This window comes from Cyprinodon tularosa, unplaced genomic scaffold (assembly GCF_016077235.1).
Source record: "Cyprinodon tularosa strain WSP-4 unplaced genomic scaffold, ASM1607723v1 ctg173, whole genome shotgun sequence".
Taxonomy (NCBI): Eukaryota; Metazoa; Chordata; class Actinopteri; order Cyprinodontiformes; family Cyprinodontidae; genus Cyprinodon; species Cyprinodon tularosa.
Window position 1 is genome coordinate 851,096 of NW_024038559.1, and position 22,851 is coordinate 873,946.

At 43.3% G+C, this 22,851-nt stretch overlaps 1 protein-coding gene across 1 annotated transcript; it reads right to left on the reverse strand.

Annotated features, from left to right (window-relative positions):
• Positions 1 to 886: 886 nt before the first annotated feature.
• On the reverse strand, positions 887 to 21,865 carry esr1 (estrogen receptor 1). The gene is made up of 10 exons (XM_038281640.1): positions 20,594 to 21,865; positions 19,462 to 19,887; positions 18,424 to 18,632; positions 16,363 to 16,479; positions 15,889 to 16,067; positions 15,604 to 15,757; positions 11,161 to 11,299; positions 10,036 to 10,169; positions 3,068 to 3,251; positions 887 to 1,193 (listed from the first exon to the last, which is right to left on the reverse strand). The coding sequence occupies exons 1-10, from the start codon at positions 20,602 to 20,604 to the stop codon at positions 887 to 889; spliced, it is 1,860 nt and encodes a 619-aa protein (XP_038137568.1). The 5' UTR covers positions 20,605 to 21,865.
• Between the last annotated feature and the right edge of the window lie 986 nt (positions 21,866 to 22,851).

Genomic DNA, 22,851 nt, shown 5'->3' on the forward strand with positions numbered 1-22,851 from the left:
TGTCATGATAAAACTAGAAAAGATCATTTACAAATTTGAATTACTACAAAATTAACTATAACTTTTAAATGTATTCTTACAAATCAACCTGTTATACATGAGCTATTACACTTAAATTCATAGAGGAGCAAATCCAGCCAAAGTCTGCATACTTTTACTGCAATAGTTGGTTAGTAGCAACAGGTTGTTGTTGAAGTGTTGGCACTCTTACATCTTTCTATTGCAGCTACAGTCAAAGTGCTAAAAACACATGCCGGGACACAAGCTCATTAAACATTTAACACACAAATTCTGAGAAAATTGTGGCAGGTAAACATAGGAAACCCCTCCTGTACACAGACAGCAGTGGATAACAGTTACTCAGCTTTCAATAGTGTGTAATCAGTGTGAGCAGGATTGATCTGGTTCCTGTTAGCCATCTGAGCTGCAAGGATAATAAAAAAAAAAAAGGAAATTGATATGAGTTTGCACAGATGACTCATGCAATACCTGCATGAAGCATCAGTGAAAGCTATCAGTTATAGGTCAAAGTAAAAATAATGCCCATTAGTCTTTCAGTCAGAAGTGCACTTTGGTCAATATAAGGAATACACAAAGATTAGCTGCTCATCCTTTAAAATCATTTTACGTCACTAAGACCACATCTGCGGTTTGAAATTAAAAGCAATGCAGAAAAGATGAAACTTAGCAAATCAAGTCAACTGAACTGAGGCTCATAGTGAGCTGAGAAGGTGCATTTTATAAAGACAAGCTTCTCCCCTTTAGCTAGAAAGTTATATTCTCATTTATAAATTACTTTCTGATAAAATCATTGTAAATATAACCCTCCGCTTTCATTTTTCAAAACTGCATGTATCATTCATAAAAACGACTCTGGGCCTCCCACTCACAGGACCTGGGTGCAGTCAGAGCGGGACCCTCCGTACTGCAGGACCCCTGGAGCCGAGGGAATTCTGATCAGGTTCTCGCTGGTACCTCGAGGTCCTGAACTACAACCTGCTGATGAGGAGCTGCTCCCACAAACACCACTAGAGCTGCTGGTGGAGGGAGGGTTTCTGTCGTCATCCGGAGATGAAGACTCAGGCGGTTTGACCGGGTGGTGGCGGTGAGCATCAAGCATCTCCAGCAGCAGATCATACAAAGGCACTTTGTTCTTGCATTTCATACTGTAGAGGTGCTCCATGCCTTTGTTGCTACACGGACGAAAAACAAAAGGAGAAATTACGTTTAGATTCACTTTTATTAGTAAATAATTCAAAGCTCTAGATGTCCTTGTACATCCTGGCAAGGCTAAAGATTCACAAATACAGTCATCTCTAATCTGAACTTTTACATGTTTCCTTTTCCTTTACAATCTTTGATAATAAAAGAGGCATAAAAATAACAAAAGCATTGTTGATTACACTTCTGCTCCTAATAAAATAAGCAGAAAAAATCTGAAAAAAAAAAAATGTTTTTGTTCTTTCAATTGTTTAAAGTTTGTAGAGGATTCTTTTTTTGTTGTTTTTTTTTTCTCGAACTGATTACTTTTATTGAAATGTGTAAAGCAATGAATATGTAGGCATTGTAGAAAACTATTTTCAACCAAATATTACAGTATTTAGCGTATTATTTCCAACTTGGTGTGATTGCAGGTTTAAGCTTTCAGCAGCTCCATCGGGTTTGAATAGAGAGGTTAATAAATACCACAATATAACAAAAGAAATGTTGATTTAAAGATTATATACGAGGTTATATACGTTTTTACTGAGAAATATCTTGATTTTTTTTTTTTTTTTTATTTGTGCCTTTGCGACTAAAACATTGTTTTGTTCAGCACAAATGCCTATTTTCCCTAATTTACTTGGGGTAAGAAATTTCTGCGCAATTTCTGCGGATGTTATCTCAAGCGTGTCTGTGTTAAATGGGTCCTATCTAGCAAGCGTTATACTCAAGATGGAGTTTGTTGATACTCAGAAGCGACCACGTAGGTTGAAAAATGTAAAAATGTAAATAAAACTTTGACAAGGATGAGCTCAACTTATGAGAACGAGCAGAATAGGGCTGCAGTTCTGTGTTTTAGCCACAGGTGGCAGTATCACAAGAAAATATAATGCCTCTTTAAGTATATAAATACTATAATTAATACAAACCACACTTCTAATCTTTATAGAAAATTTTTTTTATGGTTGGTGTAAAACATTGAAACTACAAAAAATGAAGATATACATCTGCTTTCACACGAAACAATGATCTAAGTTTAAAAAAAAGAATAATTAAATATTAGTAAAATTTATTTTAAAAAATAATAAAAAAGAGTAATAAAAATAGTATCATTTGACGTATTTTAGCACTAAATTCCTGGTGTTTTCGCTCCACAAAATTAAATGTTTTACTGGGATTTTATGGGATGAAATGTTTACATGGATAAAAACACTCATCTTTCTTTACTCTGACACTCTTAGATGAAATCCACTGCAAACAATTGTCACCTGATCAGTAAACAAAGACCTTCTGTGTGCCAAATACTATGTATGGATAAAAAAAAAAAAATGCAAACTGAACACACCATCCTGATGGTAAAACATGGCCATGGCAGCATTGTGTGGGTTTTTTAGAAGGGATAGGGGGAGCAGATCTAAGTTAGGGGAGAAAAAAAAGGGCAATCCTTAAAGAAAAGCCTTTCAGAGGCTACAAAAGACTTTAATCTGGGTGATCAGCCTCCAGCAGGAGAACCTCACTAAACCTGTAGCCAACAACACAATGGGTGGTTGAGATCAAAACCTGTTGAAGTGTTAGAACGGTCAGAGGTCCAAAACCAACTCCAACATGATTTAAACCACACCACAGCTGCAAATAACCAAACACAAAAATTCTAGAAAGTTTTTATTCGATTCTTATATTTTTGAGCTTTGGTATCTTCGCTACTAAAAACTTTCCGTCTAATTTTACATTTTGATATTCGCACCTGTTGACTGCCTTTTCATAAATTAGTTCTATTCTACGTAGAATGACAATAAAGCATTAGTCAAAAATTAAAAACAGGAACCAATCAGTCTCTTCTGGGACTTCTCTAGTTAGGATTTACCTCATGTGCCTGATGTGGGAAAGCAGCAGCAGCAGCTGAGCCTGTCGTCTCGCCTGCTGCTGAACCGAATATCCTGATTGGCTGATGTGATGTATGAGCGCATCTGTGATGGTGTCCAGCATGTTCTGAACGGCCGCGCTGTCGTGAAGGGGCTCCATTGTGCCGGTGCAGAAAGAAAAGGCACCTGACAAAAAGAGAATCAGTTCTCTACATGTTGTCTAATTTCTTTTTACACAAACTAAATGAAAAACTAATTCTACTTGCTTCAGATTCATTTTGGGGCAAAAATACCAACTGAAGTTTGTTTTGTCTAGGAGGTAATAAAGGTGAGTCATGGATATAAATGGAAAGATTAATTTGAACTGAAGAACCTTAGTCATAAACCAATCAAAAGTTCATCACGATCTACAGTCTGAGCTCTTCCATCTCATCCCCCGGGTATTTCCGACGTCTCTGGATCGCATATAGAATATCTCAACAAACACCCCCCCCACCCCCTGCGCTGTTTCATGTAGTCAAGGCAACAGTTATCAGGCATATTGACGATACAGGCCTTCCCAGAACACTCTGTTCGCCTAATGTGTCTGCTGCTCTCAAAGCTACACCTCTGTGGGTGTAGTTTGACACCGCTTAATATTTACTCAGAGCAGCAGAAATGAAAACCTGTGTCATGATGTGCATGCAAACAAAACTGTGAAACTTGTGCTTTTAATTGGTGACATGATGTGTCTAATACACGCTGCCAGAATTGTAAATGTAGTCTCATGTTGCGTTTCTATTTCATCCCTACTGACCGCCAGAGGGCGGTGCTGAAAGCACTGAATGTTCCCTTCGGGCATGCGCAGTTCGAGTAATTATACCAACAGAGTCACACCTGTGACACCGGATGACCACTCAGAAGCTATATAGCCTGGTGTCATCCTTTGCTCTGCTCCTTTTTTTCTTCTCGCAAGCGGTTCGCTAACTTCCCCGTTGTCTGAAGCCCCTGTCTCTTGACCGGAGTTGCGGTTATTCTCCGCCCTCCCAGGGCTGCAACGGGTCGATTCTGAAGATTACGGAAGGTAAGTGAGTTGTTTGCTGGTGATGGTAGCGTCCGCGCCCCCTCTCCCGGCTCACGACTTTAGCTTTTTACCTACAGCTTCGTGCTGTTTTGTTCCGAACTGGTGACGGCAGCGTTTTCGCCCCTACTCCCAGTGTGAATAACTTCACTGCCGAAGTTATATACGGCTAACGTAGTTAGCTTCTTTAGTTTGTTGGTGTTATATCTGGTGACGGCAGCGGTTTTCGCCCCCTCTCCCAGTATATTCCCTACTTTTGCATCCTTTTTTTCACCGGTCTGCGCTGCTATAATTACTGACGGCCGCGGTTTTCGCCCCCTCTCCCAACCAAGTGTGGTCTACTTCGTTGCCGAAGTTGGAGACGGCTAACGTTGTTAGCCTTTTTTGGTTTGTTTGCAGCCTTCTTCATCGGTCTGCTTAATTATAAATGGTGACGGCAGCGTTTTCGCCCCCTCTCCCAATATCAACCTTTTTTTGCAGCCTTTTCGTTGGTCTGCTCTCTTAATTGGTGACGGCAGCGTTTATCGCTCCTACTCCCTACTTAAGTTGCCATACAGCTAACGTTGTTAGCTTTTTTTGTTTATTGCTTTTATACCTGGTGACGGTAGCGGTTCTCGCCCCCTCTCCCGGTATCGGCCGCCTTGTGTCCGCAGCCTCTCTTGTTTTATCCGCTATAATTGGTGACGGCAGCGTTGTTCGCTCCTACTTCCAACTTAAGTTTCCATACAGCTAACGTTGTTAGCTTTTTTGGTTTATTGGTTTTATACCTGGTGACGGTAGCGGTTCTCGCCCCCTCTCCCAGTATCGGCTGCCTTGTGCTCGCAGCCTCTTTCGTTTCTCTGCTGTAATTGGTGACGGCTGCGTTTGCGCCCCCTCTCCCGATTTTCGATAACTTTCTGTTCTTTAAGCCTTGTCGGCCTTCGACATGGATGGCTCTCACAGCTGCATAGATTGTGGGGCTGCCCTGCAGGCAGAGGATGGCCACGACCTGTGCCCTACCTGCCTTGGACATGAGCACCTTTTGGAGGCGCTGTCTGAGAACCCCTGTATGAACTGCAGCTTTATGCCCCATGCAGTGAGGTGGCCCGGTTGGCCCAGTTGTGCCCCCAGGAGGGCTCGGACCTTCCGCCCTCTGGGCAGGTGGTTCCCCCCAAGCGTTCTAAGCGCCGTGGTGGGACCACAGCATCTGTGCCCCTCCCCCGGAGGAAGCGGGCCAAACCTGACCAGGGCCTGTCCACAAGGGTGGAGCAGTTGTCAGCAGAGCTGGCAGAGATGAAGTCCTTGTTGCAGACACGGCAATCTGATCCCTCGCTCCCAGTGGTTGGGCTCTCTTCCCCACCAATGCCCGAGCTGGTTGTAGAGGATGACGTTATCTCTCTGGCTGCCTCCGCTTCTCATTTTAGAGATGAGGAGGAGGCAGGGTCCTCTCAAGCGTCTGAGGCTGGTTCATTTTCATCTCAGAGTGCGGTTGGAGAGGCCGGTGACGGTTCCATGTGGGAGGTCATGTCTATGGCCCTGAAGCAGCTGCAGCTGGAACTCCCACAAGGAGAGGCATCCAGCTCTGGCAGTGCTTTTTTCAGACGTGGAAGGGCTCCTACTCCTTTTTCTGTACCTCCATCAGAGGAGTACCTGAAGGAGTTACACGCCTGTTGGCGGGAACCGAGAGCGCTGTCGCGTCTCTCCTCGGATGGTCGTGTATTAGCTGCCATGCATGAGTCAGTGAAGGCCGGCCTGGACCGTATGCCAGCAATTGAACCAGCTGTTGCTTCACTGATTGTGTCACCAGATGAAGCCCTGCGTCCTGATGTCCGGTGCCCGCGGACTCAATGTCGGGTTACAGATGACCTCCTCTGTAAGGCGTACAATGCAGGAGCGCGTGCTGGCCGCCTTGGCAATTCCCTGGCGCACCTCATGTTTGCCCTGTCTGCATCTGTTCAGGACACTGGTGGTGCAAGTGCGGCGATTGGTTATAGTGACGCAGCGCTGCAGGCCTTCGCGCTGATGACCAGAGAGCTTGGACGGGTCATGTCTTTCCTTGTCCAAGCTCGTAGACAGGTCTGGTTGGCACAGTCTCCTCTGACTGAAGCATGCCGTAGGACCCTCAGGGGTGTCCCGGTTGTACCAGGGGAGCTGTTTGGATCAGCTGCCTTGGAGGCGCTGGAACGGACTGCTCAGGCACGTCAGACTAGCCAGCAGCTTTCCGGCCTTCGCAGGAGCATACCTGCCTTTCCCCAGCGTTCGGGCCGCCCTGCCACTACCCCCAGCGTTCAGCCACAACCTCAGACCGGTGGCAGACCTGTTGGTTCCTATCCCCATGATGTGCGGCAGAGACCGAGAAGGGACTTTCGTGAGCCAGTCTGCCGCCCTGTTAGACAGACCCGGGCCTCAAATCCTGGACGCCCTCCCCCCAGAGCCCCCAGGGGCCGTGGGGATAGAAGATGATGCCACCGGGCCAGCCGTCGGACATTTTTCCCATCAGCAGCTGAATTTCTGGGCTGCTCATGCCGTAGATCCATGGGTGGTTGCCACCTTAACCAATGGCTACAAGCTCCAGTTCCGACGGCGGCCCTCCCTCTCACACCGGGTCAAGATGACTGTCATCACAGACCCGGTGAAATCTCAGGCACTAGACCAGGAGCTTTCCGCCCTCCTGGGCAAGGGGGCAATCGAGTCTGTAGATCCTCTGCAGCAACCCAGAGGCTACTACTCCACATACTTCCTTGTGGCCAAGAAGACCGGCGGTTTTCGCCCCATTTTAGATCTAAGGGGACTGAATCGGTACCTGAAGGTCCTTCCCTTCCACATGCTCACCATAACAGAGGTCCTTCAGACCATTGTGGCGGGAGATTGGTTTACATCAGTAGATCTGAAAGACGCCTACTTTCACGTGCCTATTGCGGCAGAACATCGCCGTTTTCTCAGGTTCGCCTATCGGGGGCGCCATTGGCAATTCCGGGTGCTCCCATTCGGGCTCTCCCTTTCCCCGAGGGTGTTTACTCGATGCGTGAAAGCAGCCCTCTCTCCTCTACAGGCCTCCGGAGTCAGGATTCTGCCATACCTGGACGATTGGCTTCTTTGTGCTCCCTCTCAGGTAGCTGCCTCTCGGGATACGTCCCAGCTTCTACTTCATGTGTCAATGTTAGGCCTCAAAGTCAACTTGGCAAAGAGTTGTCTGGTTCCATCTCAGACAACCACCTTTCTTGGGATGCATCTGGACTCTGCTACCATGATGGCCCGTCCATCTGTTCACAGGGTGGACGACATACTCCAGCTTGTCCGTCGATTCAGACTGGGCAGGGAGTTTCCCTACATCACCTTCCTGCGAATGCTGGGCAAACTGACATCAGTCACTCGTGTCGTGCCCTTAGGGCTGCTCCTTCTGCGTCCTTTGCAGCGATGGCTCAACAGCTTTCGCCTAGACGCCAGGCTGCACAGGCATCGCAGGCTAATGGTGACCAGGAGCTGCCTCCATGCCCTAGCTCCTTGGCGAGACGGGACCCTTTTGTCCAGTGGTGTTCCAATGGGGCTAGTAGTGTGTCGAAGGGAGGTGGTCACCACGGATGCCAGCCTCATGGGCTGGGGTGCCGTGTGGCAACACAGAGCTGTTCGGGGTCTCTGGGACCCAAGGGAGCGCACCGAACACATAAATGTGCTGGAGCTGTGGGCTGTGCACATGGCCCTCAGGTGCCTTCTGCCCCACCTAGAGGGAAGGAACGTGCTGATTCGGACAGACAACACCTCTGTTGTTTATCATATAAACCACCAAAGTGGCACCAGGTCAGCACGTCTCTTGAAGGTGTCGAGGGATCTCCTGGAATGGGCGTATCCCCGTCTGTGTACCCTGCGCGCAGCGTATCTGCCAGGACGGCAGAACCAGGTTGCGGACTCTCTATCCCGCCAGGCACCTGCTCCGGGAGAGTGGTCTCTTCACCCCGACGTAGTGCGCATAATCTGGAACCTCTTTGGGCAGGCAGAGGTAGATCTGTTCGCCACAGAGGAGTCGACCCATTGCCCCCTATGGTATTCCCTAACCGGGATGGCGGGCGCACTGGGCCAGGATGCACTGGCTCATCCATGGCCGCAGGTTCTCCTGTATGCCTTTCCACCCCTCTCACTGGTTTGGCCGACTCTACGGAGGGTTCTCGAGCAGGGCCACAGAGTGTTGCTGGTAGCTCCGTTCTGGCCAGCGCGGCCGTGGTTCCCGCTGCTTTGGAGTCTGTGTCACGGTACTCCATGGCGTCTTCCAGCAAGGAGGGATCTGCTGTCTCAGTTGGGGGGACAGATATGGCACCCCAACCCTCAACGTCTCCAGCTGTGGGCATGGCCCCTGGGAGGCTGACTGGGTGTTCAGACACCGTGAGACACACCGTATTGAGTGCTAGGGCTTCCTCCACTCGGCTGCAGTATGCTAACAGATGGCGCCTCTTTTCTCAGTGGTGCTCTGCCCACAATGAGAACCCGCTTTCCTGCTCGGTGCCCACTATTTTGGAGTTCCTCCAGTCTCTCCTTGATAAGGGCCGCTCTCCTTCGACCCTTAAAGTGTATGTTGCAGCAATTTCATGTCTTCACCGAACTGTTGACAACCGTACAGTGGGGCGCCATGAACTGGTTTCACTTTTTCTGCGTGGTGCTCGTAGGTTGTGCCAGCGGCCAGCCCCACGAGCCCCAGATTGGGATCTGCCATTGGTTCTCACAGCTCTGTGCCACCCTCCATTCGAGCCTTTGGCACAAGCAGAACTCAAGTGGCTTTCCTGCAAGGCTGCTTTCCTGATGGCTATCGTCTCAGCTAAGAGGGTCAGCGAGCTACATGCTCTTTCTGTCAGCCCTAGGTGTATCAGGTGGAATCCAGATGGCTCTGGTGTTACCCTGTGGCCTAATACTGCGTTTGTGCCTAAGGTGTTGTCTCCTTTTCACCGTAACCAGCCATTGCGGCTCGCTCGGTTTCAGCCTCAATCTGGTACAACTGAGAATGAGTCGGAGTTGTTGTGCCCAGTAAGAGCGTTGGAGGCATACATTGCAGCCACCGCCAATCTGAGACGCTCGGACCAGCTTTTCCTATGCTATGGGGGTCCAAGGTTAGGCTGTCCTCTTTCTAAACAGCGTCTGTCCCATTGGATTGTGAGTGTCATCTGCCACGCCTACGCTGCAGGTCACTGCTCCCTGCCAGTCGGTGTGAGAGCACATTCCACCAGGAGCGTCACCGCTTCCTGGGCTGCTTTGAGAGGGGTTCCGCTGGAAGCTATATGTGCTGCTGCTTCATGGGCTTCCCCAACCACCTTCACCAGGTTCTACAGTGTCAATGTGGCTGCCCCTCATCCCCTGGGTCAGGTCCTTTTACAAGGTTCTGCTGGGCCTCCTCTGTGAGGTATGTGCTCAGGATTCCTTGTGACATCGTTGGCATTAGTCATTCAGTGCTTTCAGCACCGCCCTCTGGCGGTCAGTAGGGATGAAATAGAACGAAAGTTACGTATGTAACTACGGTTCTATGAATCCCGGATGACCGCCAGAGCTTCTCTGTCACTCAGAATCCTTGCTTTTGCGAGAAGATTCTGTAGGAGCAGAGCAAAGGATGACACCAGGCTATATAGCTTCTGAGTGGTCATCCGGTGTCACAGGTGTGACTCTGTTGGTATAATTACTCGAACTGCGCATGCCCGAAGGGAACATTCAGTGCTTTCAGCACCGCCCTCTGGCGGTCATCCGGGATTCATAGAACCGTAGTTACATACGTAACTTTCGTTTTAATGCTTCACCCCTTTAGAAAACCTAAACTGTGGATTCCTGCATGGTTTTATTTCAAAATTCTATGATGTTCCACATTAAGACTATCACAGTTCTGAGTTTTTATAAGAGAATTGACGAAGTAGGGATGGATCGTGCCAAATGTCTATATGTCGAGCATTGTCTTACCAGAGTTGAGCAGTATAATAGCTTTAAGGCAAACAAATTCCTCAGGTTTCAGTTTGAGCATGCGGAAGCGGGAAGCGGTGGCCAGCAGCATGTCAAAGATCTCAGTCATTCCCTCAACACAGTCTCCCTCATTCCTAGGAAGCAGAATTAACAGAAAAATACAAATAAAGTTTGAATAAACACTGAAGTGACAGCAACAGAATCAGAGCCTAAGTTTGTCTCTTTCGAAGAGAAAAAAAAAGAAATCAGAGGCATTTACAGCTGTGAAAGCATCTAAAGAGCGGCAACATCAAGAGCTAATGCACTGAATCGCTGCAATGCTCCATTTATCCCTACAAGTGAAAAGTGAGGGGAAAGATGGATAATATCCAGTTGCTTCAGTGCGAGATAAACTTGGACGGCACAAAGGCAGGGGAATGTGTCAGCCCTGACCCCACATCATTTTAGTCATCATGTCCAATTGGCGAGGACACTCATTCAGGGACCGGGTTTTAGAGATAATACTCTGTAATACACTTTTGAATCAGATGGAGCCATCAGAGGGTAAAAGCTCTGTCTGCTCGTCTCCATCTACCCCCTCCTCCCAAAGGTAGACACTGTGGTCAGACCAGCCTGTTTACTCTGAACATGTGGGGAAATGAAGGGAACAAGCTGTGCCTGCAAAGCAGAAAACACCCTTATGTCTCCCTCGATCTCTATTTTCTAGCCATCTCTGCCTCTCGTTGAGATCTCCCTCCTTTGCTTCCTTTCTTATCTTGCCTCTTTCCACTGTTCTTCATTTCCCATCATTCTTTGCATTGAAGGTTTTGATTAAAATCTGAGTCCTGGTTTCCAGCTCAGCCCAGTAATGATTAGGAGGGTTATTTCAGGTAAGGGAGAGGCTGCTCTCCTCTCCACAGGGAGCAGGTAATTAGTCTTTCACTCTGTGACAGATGTGTTCGGACGGCACAAAAGCTGGCAAGGTGTGAAATGGAAAATCTACAATGCTGATGTATCACTCTTCAAATGTGTCTGAGATGCTAAAAGAAATGTGGAACAGGGGCAGGAAAAAAAAAAATAAAATAAAAAAATAGCCAATCCGGTAAAACACCCGTTAGTGTATGATTGGTTAATAATCCTCACTACCTGTCCAGTATTAGGTCCTGTGCAAAGATGAGTTTTCCAGGGCAGTGGATTGACCTCCAGATCAGTCCGATCATCAGCACCTCCAGCCATGAGCTCTCCAGCAGAAGGACCTGATCGTGGAGGGAGAGTTGCAGAAAACCTGGAAAAAAACAAATGGGATCTTCTGTTATTGTGAGGGAGCATTCAGTGAGAGAAAAATCTACATTCTCAAACTGGATTTGTCCTTTTAATGTCTTCAGAAAGCCAGTGTGATGATGTGACAGCTTTGTAATCTGATTACTTCACAACTTTTGAGTTAAATTCAGACACACAATTCAATGTATGATAAGGAAACACCTCAAACACACCTATTAAATGTGTGACACTGTGGGGAAATGATAAGAAATCCTCCACGATGTCAGCAAAAGAAGAGAGAAATTAATGAATGGACCATTGAGGACCATTACAAGAGGAACAAATGTGCCATGTTTTTTTTCTCCAAATAAATCTCAATTAAAAAACAGCAGGGACTGTCCAGGCAACAATGCTGTTCAGGAAGGGCTCTGGGTTCAGAATACTAAAATGCACATATTATCATCAGCACAATTAATGACCTTCTGCAGATGCTGTCTAAAGCTGTATTATCATGTAACAATCAGCCACTCAGGGCCATTCAACATAAAATAAATAGATGAAAGTTTACAAATAGATTCAGGGAAAAAGTGCTTCATTTTCAATTACATCCTCTGTGTGCTGCTGTAACTACATTTAGAAGTTTTAGTCCATAATGACCACAGCTTTGTATAGATAAAAATGGATGAAGTATCACAAGGAAGTGCCTTCATGGAGAAATGATAAACAGCCTTTCAAGACATCATCTAGAAATGTAACTAATGGGCATAAATTGGTCTAAATATTACAATACAACCTGAAACTTACCTACAAATTAGTTACTAAGTGGTAAGGTAAAGAAAAAATGTATATTTATCAATGGTAGCAAAAGTGTTTGTTAATCAGGGATCTAATGAACCAGATGCTTTTAAAAAAGAGACTTGAAATTTTTGACCCAAATACTTAAATCCAAACAGCTTAAAATATCATCAACCAAAAATTGAGTAAATGTAGACAAAGTTTACCAATGTGATAAACTTTGTCTAACAAGTGGCCCTCCAATTAAATCAAATGTTCTGAATCCTACATCCTGGGCTTTCACAAACTAAGACAGTAGAAATTATTTTGTTATTCCTGAGTGAAAAAGGAAAAGTTTAGTCTTTTCAATCATATCAAGAAAGTGAGAGAAAATACGTTTTACATTTGTATTTTACAATGTATTTTACATTACTGGTTATTTGTGACCTTTCAATTTTATTAAAATGTATGCTCCTTGATGCTGTGCTTTGCTCTCATTTCACTAACTATCAGAAAATCACACAGATTGTTGTGAGCAGAGAATGCCGACCTAAATGAATCCACTCAAAAGAAAGCTTATCGCTGTCCCTCAGCTGTCTAAATCGACGTGTAATTATTCCAGACTATTTCCATTACCCCTCCTCTGCACCCTGATTGGGACGCTTAGCAATTGGAACTGTGTGTCTTTAGGCTTTTAGAGAGGCAGGAGGACATAAGGACTGAAAATAAGGATTTACCCTTCCCTATCCGATGAATGTGTGTTTTACAGTTGCACACCTTCTGCTGCATTTGGGCTCGATGGGGTGCCAGCAGATTGAGCAAACAATCCCATCAAAGGTGATGACTGTAATTACCGCCACCTTTAATGGCTCTGCATTAGGGTCTTTGTGTGATCATGTGGGATCTTACGCTCAAGATCCCTCATTTCCTTGCTGGTGTGTGAGGAGTAAATGTCAGGGACTGCATCTGCACATTTTTGTTAAATATCTAAAAAAATATCAATTCAGGGGCACCGGCAGACCTGCAGCTACCTTTAAGCCTTGCTGACGTTGGCAGCTTCTGCTTCAGATCATTAAAATGCTTTATTAAAAAAACTTTTTAAGATCAGACAAAACAACAAAGATAAAGAAAAACAGATTGATCTGTTTGCCCCACCATAACAAGAAGTTTATCTGGGGACCAAAGGGGGGGGGCTTTCAAACTTAAAATCTCTGCTAACTGTCAAGCATGGTGGTGGTAGCATCATGCTGTGTGATAATATCACTCCCAGTGGTGCTTTAGCATTCCATTAAGTGTAAAAGTCTGTGACTTGAAATAATCTAAGGCCCCGTCCACACGAAGTCAAACCCTGGCCTAAACGCACAAATTTTTCACCAAACCAGCCTCTCATCTAGTCTGACGTAGTCCGACTCAATTCTAGTCAGAATATGAGTCTGATACTGCTCCATAGAGCTGTGATTATGGGGTGTGTTTCGAACGAACCAGGAAAAAAAATGCCTCTGCACTCAATTGGATAGATCTACAACCAATAAGAGCAACGGAGTGCGTGACGTATGTTAAGCGAGGCATAGTTGTTGTCCACAAAAATCAAAGCGTGCAGTTTCACGCCTAGAATAAGAAGATGAGACTTGATCGCGTTTCTCTGTTCCTCTTTTAAAATTAATTTGCTGTCGATATCTTCTAGAACAGACCTATAGCAGAATCTACTCACCTCAACTCTCCAGCGGCAGCCATTATTGTTGTCACCCAAGCGCGCTTTGGTCACGTGGTTGATTACGTTACTCTTGATCATCTGTCCATCATCGTATAAAGCCCGCCCTGACAATTGAATTGGATCGCCTGACAGTGGGCGATAATACTCGCGCTACTATGGAGCAGAGCCAGACCGAACTTCCCCGAACTCAAACCTTGTGGGCGGGACTAAGTTCGGACTGGCACCCAGGCTACCTCTCATCCATACGAAGCTGGCGTTTCGGGGGTCTGTAAACGACCTTTTTTTTATTAGGCCTTCAGAGTGGGAAGATTTTTAAACGGCGTTTTCGCGTTTCCATCTTTAAGCTCTAACCGCATTTTTTTTCTTACACGCATGCGTCATAGCGTCGCCTCTAAACACGCATGCGCGACACAGTATCACAACAACAATGGCGCCGTACTGTGTTGGTTGCTGCTCGTGCTACTCACCCTGCTGTCGGGCTTACAACAGAATCTTCTTCTTCTGGAATATCTCCAGGAAGAACATAGCAATATCGACGACATAGTTCAGCACCTGAATTTGACTGAACCACGAAAATAAACCCGCAGGGCAACCATGTATAAATATTACTGCGCATGCCCAACATTTCGTCGCCTATTTTTGCTTTGGCACCACAGCGCCACTTACAGGCCTGGCATACATTTTGCAGTGTTTTCATGCATTCGTGTTATTTTACGTCTACGTCTTTACGACAAACGTTCTGGAAAATGTTCGTTTTGAATTCGTGTGGACGGGGCCTAAATTAAATTAATTCTACAAAGCTGATTCTAATATTCATTCAAAATTACATCAGAAGTTTTATTATGGCTTCAGGAAGCCGAACCTGTGTGACGAACAAGTACCTTGCTACTGGACATAAATCTAAATATTATACTGGAGTTATCTAAATATTTGAGCCTTAAGGAGTAATTTTTGTCCATGTAGAAATCAGAGTAAATCTACTTTTTACCTCCATTTGTCCACCCAGATTTGACTTCAACATAAACCTGAGTGTATCTATATACACAAACTCTAGCTTGATGTCACACATTTCTAAACTGTCTTTATAACAAAAACAAACTAAAGCAAAACCATCTGAACTGCATGTTTAGAAGCATTCGTTTGAGGAATTGTGTGAAAAGCCTTTTTGCCTAAATTGCTGGCGTGTGAAATTTAACCAACAGCATCCAGCCGCATTTGTAATGGCTCCCTAATTTATTATCTACCTAAAGATATAACAGATTTTTTTTTACCCAAAGCTGTTGTTCCATAAACTGGTGCAAACTCTATTAAACACGGCATAGTGACTAAATAAAAAGCCCAGACAACTACACCTATTTATTTTTATTTCTCAAAAAGTAGCATTTTTCCCCAGCAGGTGGAAGACGATTACACAAAATAACTATTGCTGCAGAAAATCATAGGTTTTAAGAGTTGTTGTTCCTATTAAGACCCAAATGACATGAAGAGAGTTGAATAATAAATAATTTCAATAACAATATTTAAGTCTTTAATCTCTAATTTTATGATATCGGGGATATAAATTATCAATCAGGGCCATTTTAGAGGTAATACTCTCTAGGTTTTCCTGCAATCTTAAAAAGAACCCTTTTAGAACGCCTTTTTTCCTGAAAAGAGTTTCTACAGTTTATCTGAGATTGCTGTCACCTTAAATTAATATATTTGCAAGCAAGAACAATTCAGTTAAATTTAAAGTAGACGAAGAGAAGCAAACATTTAAAAATAATAATAATCGAGCAAAATACAAAATATTTCTTTTCAGACAACCTATAAGTCTGTTTAAAAGCTTTCTGCGATCCAACCTGGAAGCTTCTTTGCCCAGGCGATCATGTGGACCAGCTCCTTGTCAGCCATGCTGGTGAGCAGGGTCATCATGGTGGCCTCAGTATAGGGTCGGCTCAGTTTTTGACGGGAGCACAGCATTGGAGGCTCAGCACCCTGAAGCAGGAGCAGAACCTGGAAACACAAAGGGTAGAAATACAATAGATGTACCATGCAACCAGCACGATATCAGGTAGATTTCTCTTATAGAATATCTGTCTAGAATCCTGTCAATATCTTGTCATCCTTTCAAAGATAATGAGCACCTGTTCAGATGGCAGGCTGGAAACTGAAGATCTTCCTCCTCCAAGGGCAGTGCTGCGTCTCCTCTTATCATGATGGGGCGCAGCTCTGTTCTCCGGGCCTTTAACAGTCTTTTCTCTGTCACTGATGCCCGGCCGTCTTTTGTCACGCCTAAGAACACGACCGCGGTCTTTACGAACACCTTTAAAACAAGCAGACTCAATCAATAAAAAAAAACAGATAAACAACCAGACAGGTTTCTGCATATTAATCAGAAGACTTCAGGTTCTAACTACACTTAATTTGTAGATTAAGCAGATGGACGTGAAGACTAAAAAATGTGGGTGTGCATTGGTAAACAGGTGTACCTGTTCAAAAGAGATCTAAATATGGATAAAAATGATAGTTAAGCCAAAACATCTAGCTAACGATCCAAGTTGCAAAAAACTATATTAAAGTTATAAGAACTAATAGATGAAAAATAGGAATAAACTCACCCCCTTTCATCATGCCAACTTCGTAGCACTTCCTAAGACGGCAAGCCTGGCAGCTCTTCCTCCTATTCCTGTCAATAGTACACTGATTGGTCGCCGGGCACATATAGTCATTGTGACCTGAAATGGAAAAAAATCTATTATTCTTAGACTATAAGTCTAATTTTCTATCTGGAATTGAGCTATTTAGCAGCCAGGAACACTCCATTCCCTTCACCAAATGAACCTAGGATGGAGAAAATTAAAAAATGCCATCTTGGCTATTCCAATGCCATGGAGACTATTGGTTTCTTTTTGACCAGTCCTTCCTTGTAAGATTTTCCATCAATACGCTTCAGTTTCAACTCCTGAACTAAGCCACAAAGCAGATGAAAGTTCTCTGTGCACATGGAGCCATCGATCGTCTAAGGCCGGAAAAATTTGGTCAATAGCTCATTAAGAAATGTGTTTGTTTCACTTCCGAGCAATTCACCACATTTTTACAACAGCGGGAAAATAAATCTGCTACACTTAGTGAAGACTTCTTAGCCTCAGATGTAACTTCCTCTTAATCCATGAAGTGACACTGATGTTAACTTTGTTAATGTTTTTGGCTCAAGCTTTAATTTACTTGGTATAATAGACCCACTGCAGTAGAAAATAAAACTTAACCTTATTTAAAAACCCTCATCAACCTGGTTTGTTATAGAAATGATGCTGAACTGTTCTTGTGAGAGAGAGAGAGTTTAATTAATTTTTTAAGTTGATAACACAAATAACATGGTGCAGTGTTTCTACTGGTTTTGCCTCCCTTGGCGGCAGCTGTTGCCATGAAGCGCCTGAATTATTTTTCTTTGCCCAAGATCATTTAGGGTTATTCTTTAGTGCAGGTTGTTTGTTTCAAATGCGTGAGTTTTCCAGCATGATTGGCATTTTGGTGTAACCACAGGATCTCAACAGGGTTTAATTACAGACATCAGCTAAGCCAACACAAAACATTGGTGTGGTCTGACTACCCCAAGTATGCACGATCCTAAGGTGACAGGTTAATTGTTAGTTAAAAAATCAGATTTCTTCTTTGGGGTTTTCATCAATTAGACGCAGCCCCAGACCATCACACTGCCACCTAAAAGTTTTACTTTCACTATTGTTTAGTCTAAACCGGATTTAACAGGAAAAGATTTTCTAAAATGTTCCCCTTTTGTCTCAGAAGAATATTTTTGGCAACAATCAGTGTGACGATGAAAAGTGGTTCACACCTTAGACATTCTCCAATGAATGCAGACCCTGCCCAGTTTGATGAATAATGACTAACAGAAATGACTAAGGCCAGCAGTGCTTCAGGTGTTTTTTGCTGGATGAGTCACTGATGCGGTCGTGGAGAAATTCTGGTAGCCTTCCACGGCAGAGAAGCTTAACCCCTGTTAAATGTTTTCTCCTTATGTGGATAATGGCTCTAAGTGTGGTTCACTGGGGTTCAAAAGCCTTAGAAGTGGCTTTGACTCTTATTTAATTTTTTTATGTGTTTAGATCAGAGCATTAAACGCTGCTTCTTGGGATATTTTAGCCGGTTTTCAAACTGGTCATATTTAGGGAATTTATTTAATCCACTGGTCTGGCAAGAATCAAGTCCAGAGAAATTACACCAATTAATAATTTTAAAATACTGCTTTTCTTATTAACTCTAGTCACCTTTATCATATATATGACATGTGTTGTGAATTGGCGCTATATAAATAAACTGAATTTAATTGAATATCAATTTGTTTGAGAATTTATAGGTTCAAATAAATTTTAAGTACCAAAGGCATAGGTTTTAATGTGATTACAGTCCTCAACTATATTTCATGTTGGAAATTTTCTCTATATATGCCAATATGATAAAAACAATAAATAAAAGTTTCTCCGGCTTACAGGAAGAGGCATTTATCGGAGACAAATAACAGTGGCGTGTCTTTTATGACAAGAATATTTATGATGTTTATAATTATGCTCTGATGTGTTCTTTCATGCCTTTGTTCTCCATGACAGAAGCAATAAAACTTGATTTAAACTTTATAACCTCATACCCAACCGTCGCCTTACCCTGAATGCTTCTCTTGAAGAAGGCCTTGCAACCCTCACAAGACCACACCCCATAGTGGTACCCGGAGGCATAGTCGCTACAAACAGCGCAGAATCGTGTCTCCTTGGCCATTTCAAACCCTCCGGCTCCTGCTCTGAGCTCCCCCACACTGCATGCATCGTCACGGGTGTCACACTGGTCCTCTCTGGAGGCTGGCTGGTGACTGGATCTGCAACAGGCCGTGAATTTTAATTGGTTGATTTGCTGCTCTCATCAAGACAAGTTGCATGGCTTCCAAAAACTAGATAAAGAACAGTACTTCAGCACCATAAAACCAAGGAAGGAATATATTAAACATATAAAGCATGTAAGATAAAATTATTGTTTTAAGCATTAAAGCCTAAAAATCAATATAAGATTGAATTGATCTCTGTCTTGAATAATGACTGAGGATAAGACCAGGCTTCTGTTTTCCACTTAAATCAGGAAATGCTCCATTTGTGCGCTTCTGTTGTTCTTACGTATTGTTCCTCTCTCAAGGCCCTTCACAAAGTCCCTAATCTCTGGAATTAGAAACCCCGGACAAAGCGTGATCCTCTCTATGGAGATAGTGGCGCTGTTTTGTGGAAGGCAGGAGATTAAAAAGCTGTGTGGTTAAATAATCATGTTTGTTTACATGGCGTGTTGGAGAAGACTCAACTAAAAAATGCCAATGTCATTATTCATAAGTTGCAAATACTTTGTTTCATTTCTCTGTAATGACTTGATCGAAACCAGGACCAAACAAGTTAGAATAACCATAATTATTAATTATTTTTGAAACTTTTAAACTAAAGAAAATGGAGGGAAATTAAAAAAACAGTTTATTTTTTAAATGAGAAATTTAAGAATCCTTAATATGAGAGTATAGAGAGTCCTGGTTGCGTCGCCTGCTTCTGATGAGTTGTAATTTCTCCAAATTTGTGCTTTTGATACAAAAGAGCAGGTTACAAAAATGACATACTGACTTCTTTATTGCTCTGATTTAGTAGCACACATATAAATTGTAATTTTCATACCTGTAAACTGGTGTTGAGGCTGTTTCCAGATAGTGGTGGTTCGGAGCATGCATAAAGGGGCTGAGCCTCGGGCTGGTGGGCACAAACACAAGAGGACTGGTCGGCCCACTCCCCAGAGAATGAAGGCTGCCATCAGACGGTGGTCCCTGGGCGTCCAGAGGAGCAGAGTAGTAGCCAGTGCTTGAGTGGCTGTAAAGAGGCGTTGGGGCAGGGGTGGGGGTGGCATAGTCGTACGTCCCTTCCAGGAAGTCCACAGCAGCTACCCCTCCGGAGCCCCGGCTCTCTTCAGGGTACATGTCACTGAGGGAGGCGCGGGGTGAGGGTGGGAGACGTGGCGGGGAGAGGGTCTCCAGCTCTGAGGAGGCTGGGCTTATCCTGGGTCTGAGTGCTGGTCCGAACTCCTGCTTGCTCTGCACCTGGCTCTGCCTAAGCAACATCACAGCACAGCAGCAGTGATAAGCAACATGATTTAGACTTGCTCTCCCATTTGCTGGGTGGGAGAGTGTGGTGCTGCTCTCCCTCCCTCTTCACCCACTTTTCTTCTGGGTCTTGCCTTTTCCAAGAACTCCTGTCAAACAACTTGGGTGGACAACTATCTGCTTATCCTCTGGCTGCTTGGAGCGTCTGCTCACAAGAGACCAAAAAAAATAATAATAATACAGCTAGAGACTCCTAAAGACTCCTCCCAATCTGACATTATTTTTCACAGTATTTTTTCTTCCTCTAATATATCTCTGCTAAAGTGTGGGAGTAAGGGAAAGCAAGTGGGAGAGAGGAAAAGAAGGATTGACAGAAATAGTGATTCCCAAACAACTTCCTTGTCTGCTCTCCTCCACATAACTATTTCTAATTCACCTTTGTCTTACATCGAAAAGCTTTTTAATGAAAGACAACTGGATTCCAGACTGAAGGCAACTCTGAGGCAGCATAGTGTGTGTGTCTGAATATTCACCCCTCATTTAGCTGATATCGCGCACACTGCGAGTATCACCAGTCTATTTGCAGCCAATTTATAACCCAGCTAACACTCTGCTGTTGGCTAAATCCGAACAAATGAGATACAAGTAGACAGAGCATTCGAAACAACATGGGTTAACGGAAAAATCAAAAACTAGTATGAGATACAACTCACCTCTTATACATGAATCATCCCCGCATATGCTGCACAACAGCGGCTAATTCCCCCTCTCTTCCTCTCTGCCTGCCTCACAGGCATTTAGGTGGGCTCACTCAGAGGGAACAGTGGAAAGGTTTAAAAAAGGATAAACAAATTAAAGATGCAGCCAAATCAATAACTGCAGTGTGTTTAAGAGCCAGGTCACCATAACACAGCAAACAGAACTGGAGGTCAAATCTCATTCTGACATCCAATAATTGCACAATCAATCCCATATAAGGGTATTTTTATAATATAGATGCAAGAATCTGGGCTAAACGAAAATATAAAGACTTAAAAAAAGAAATCCTTCTAGATTTAGGTACTATTAAGTAGAGGTAATCAATTGCTTTAAAAGGACGTAGTATTTATATTAATATCTACTTAATCATGTACAGAGATTAATATACATTGTATTAAAACTTTTTATCCACCTGTGTGACATTCCTCATTTCTGATTTTAGACCAGTTACGAAAATAGAAATATAGGGAATTTATATTTAAGTATTTGCTAAAAGCCAGAAAAAAAAACATTAATTTTTTCAAATTCAAGAGTTTACATTTACTTTGATGGTAGGATTACAATTTTTATTTGCATGACTTGAGCCAACATCATTGTAATTCAATCAGCTTCTAACATAAGTTTGCCAGGATTTTGGCCGATTCCTCACAACAGAACTGGTAAAACAGGGCCAGGATTTTAAGCCACTTTCTTATCCCATTACTTTTTAGCCTTTTCGTATACATTTTCTTTTGCATTTATAGTACCTACCCAAAATGATTGCCCTTTTATAAAATCATGTAGTAATCTGTAATCAATCAGGAGGTGTTCTTGGGTTTATTACTCATTTGGAAGACTGGTTGTGTCCTGGTTTTAACTTTCTGGCTGATTTCCTGCCTCACTCTGTCATTATATTATTATTTCTATCAGGATGCCATTTATTTCATGAATAAACTTATCAGGAGTCTAATACAATGTGTATTTTATGGTCCCATTATAATCTCAAGATTTTTAATCACAGAGGTTCAAGCCAGTGTGTCCTGGTAAATATACCAGCTAAATAAGATTACAAAAAATAAAAACACAGAAAAAAAATGGGCCAAGATACCTTTGAGCCATTTCCCTCTTAACAGGTTTTAACAAGAATACAAGGTTTGACACACAATCTATCAAATATGGGTTGTTGAAGTAAACAAAAGCGAAACGAGTACTTAATTCTTGTTAACAAATCCATGAGCAAATATTGACCCGATTGACAAAAAAAAAAAAAGGTTTGAGAGAAACCTCGCATCTTTTTTTTTCTGCAACATGTTTTTTTACTAAGCCTTCAGATTTTCATGACAGGTCGAGTGGAAAATAAGCAGCCCCGATTATACATATTTTTGTGCATTTGCCCTTGAATAAAATTAAGAGACCAGGAAACATAAAGTGTGGGTTGAGAAATAAAACAGCTGCTGTAAATGACCTAAATTACCCAAGGATAAGTCACTTATTGCAGTAATGGAACCAATTTTCACGTATCACATTTATTTTTCTAAAGAACATCCTGGGTTCTAATGCACATTTCAGAAACATTTTCCAACAGTTTTGTCAAGTGGTTTCCAACCTGACCTCAGCTATAGAAAAGGTCAACAGGTGAACAACAAGCTGATGTCACACATAACATCTAATGTGCACTAATATAGACAGTGGTTTGAAAAAGAAAACTTCCTTATACATTTATACATTTTGCATATATGTATATATACACTGCTAAAAAAATAAAGGGAAAACTTAAACACATAATGTCAATTAGATCAAACATCAGTGAAATCTGTCCACTTAGGAAGCAACACTGATTGACAATCAGTTTCACACTATTGTGCAAATAGACAAAAGGTGGAAATGACTGGTAATTAGCAGAACACACTCAATAAAGGATTGGTTCTGCAGACCACTTCTTAGTAGCTATGCTTTCTGCCTGATGTTTGGTCACTTTTGAATGTTTATATTCCTTTCACACCCATGGTAGCATGGGATGGACTCTCCAACTCATACAAGTGGCTAAAGCAGTGCAGCTCAACCAGGATAGAGCATCAATGTGAGCTGTGGCAAAAGTTTTTGCAGTGTCTGTCAGCACAATGTCCACAGGCTGGAGGCGCCACCAGGAGACAGGCCAGGCCCAATTTGGAAAATCTGAAATGCTTCTTTCTATAATCATGATTAAACATATCTTCCTAGAAGCTACATTCAA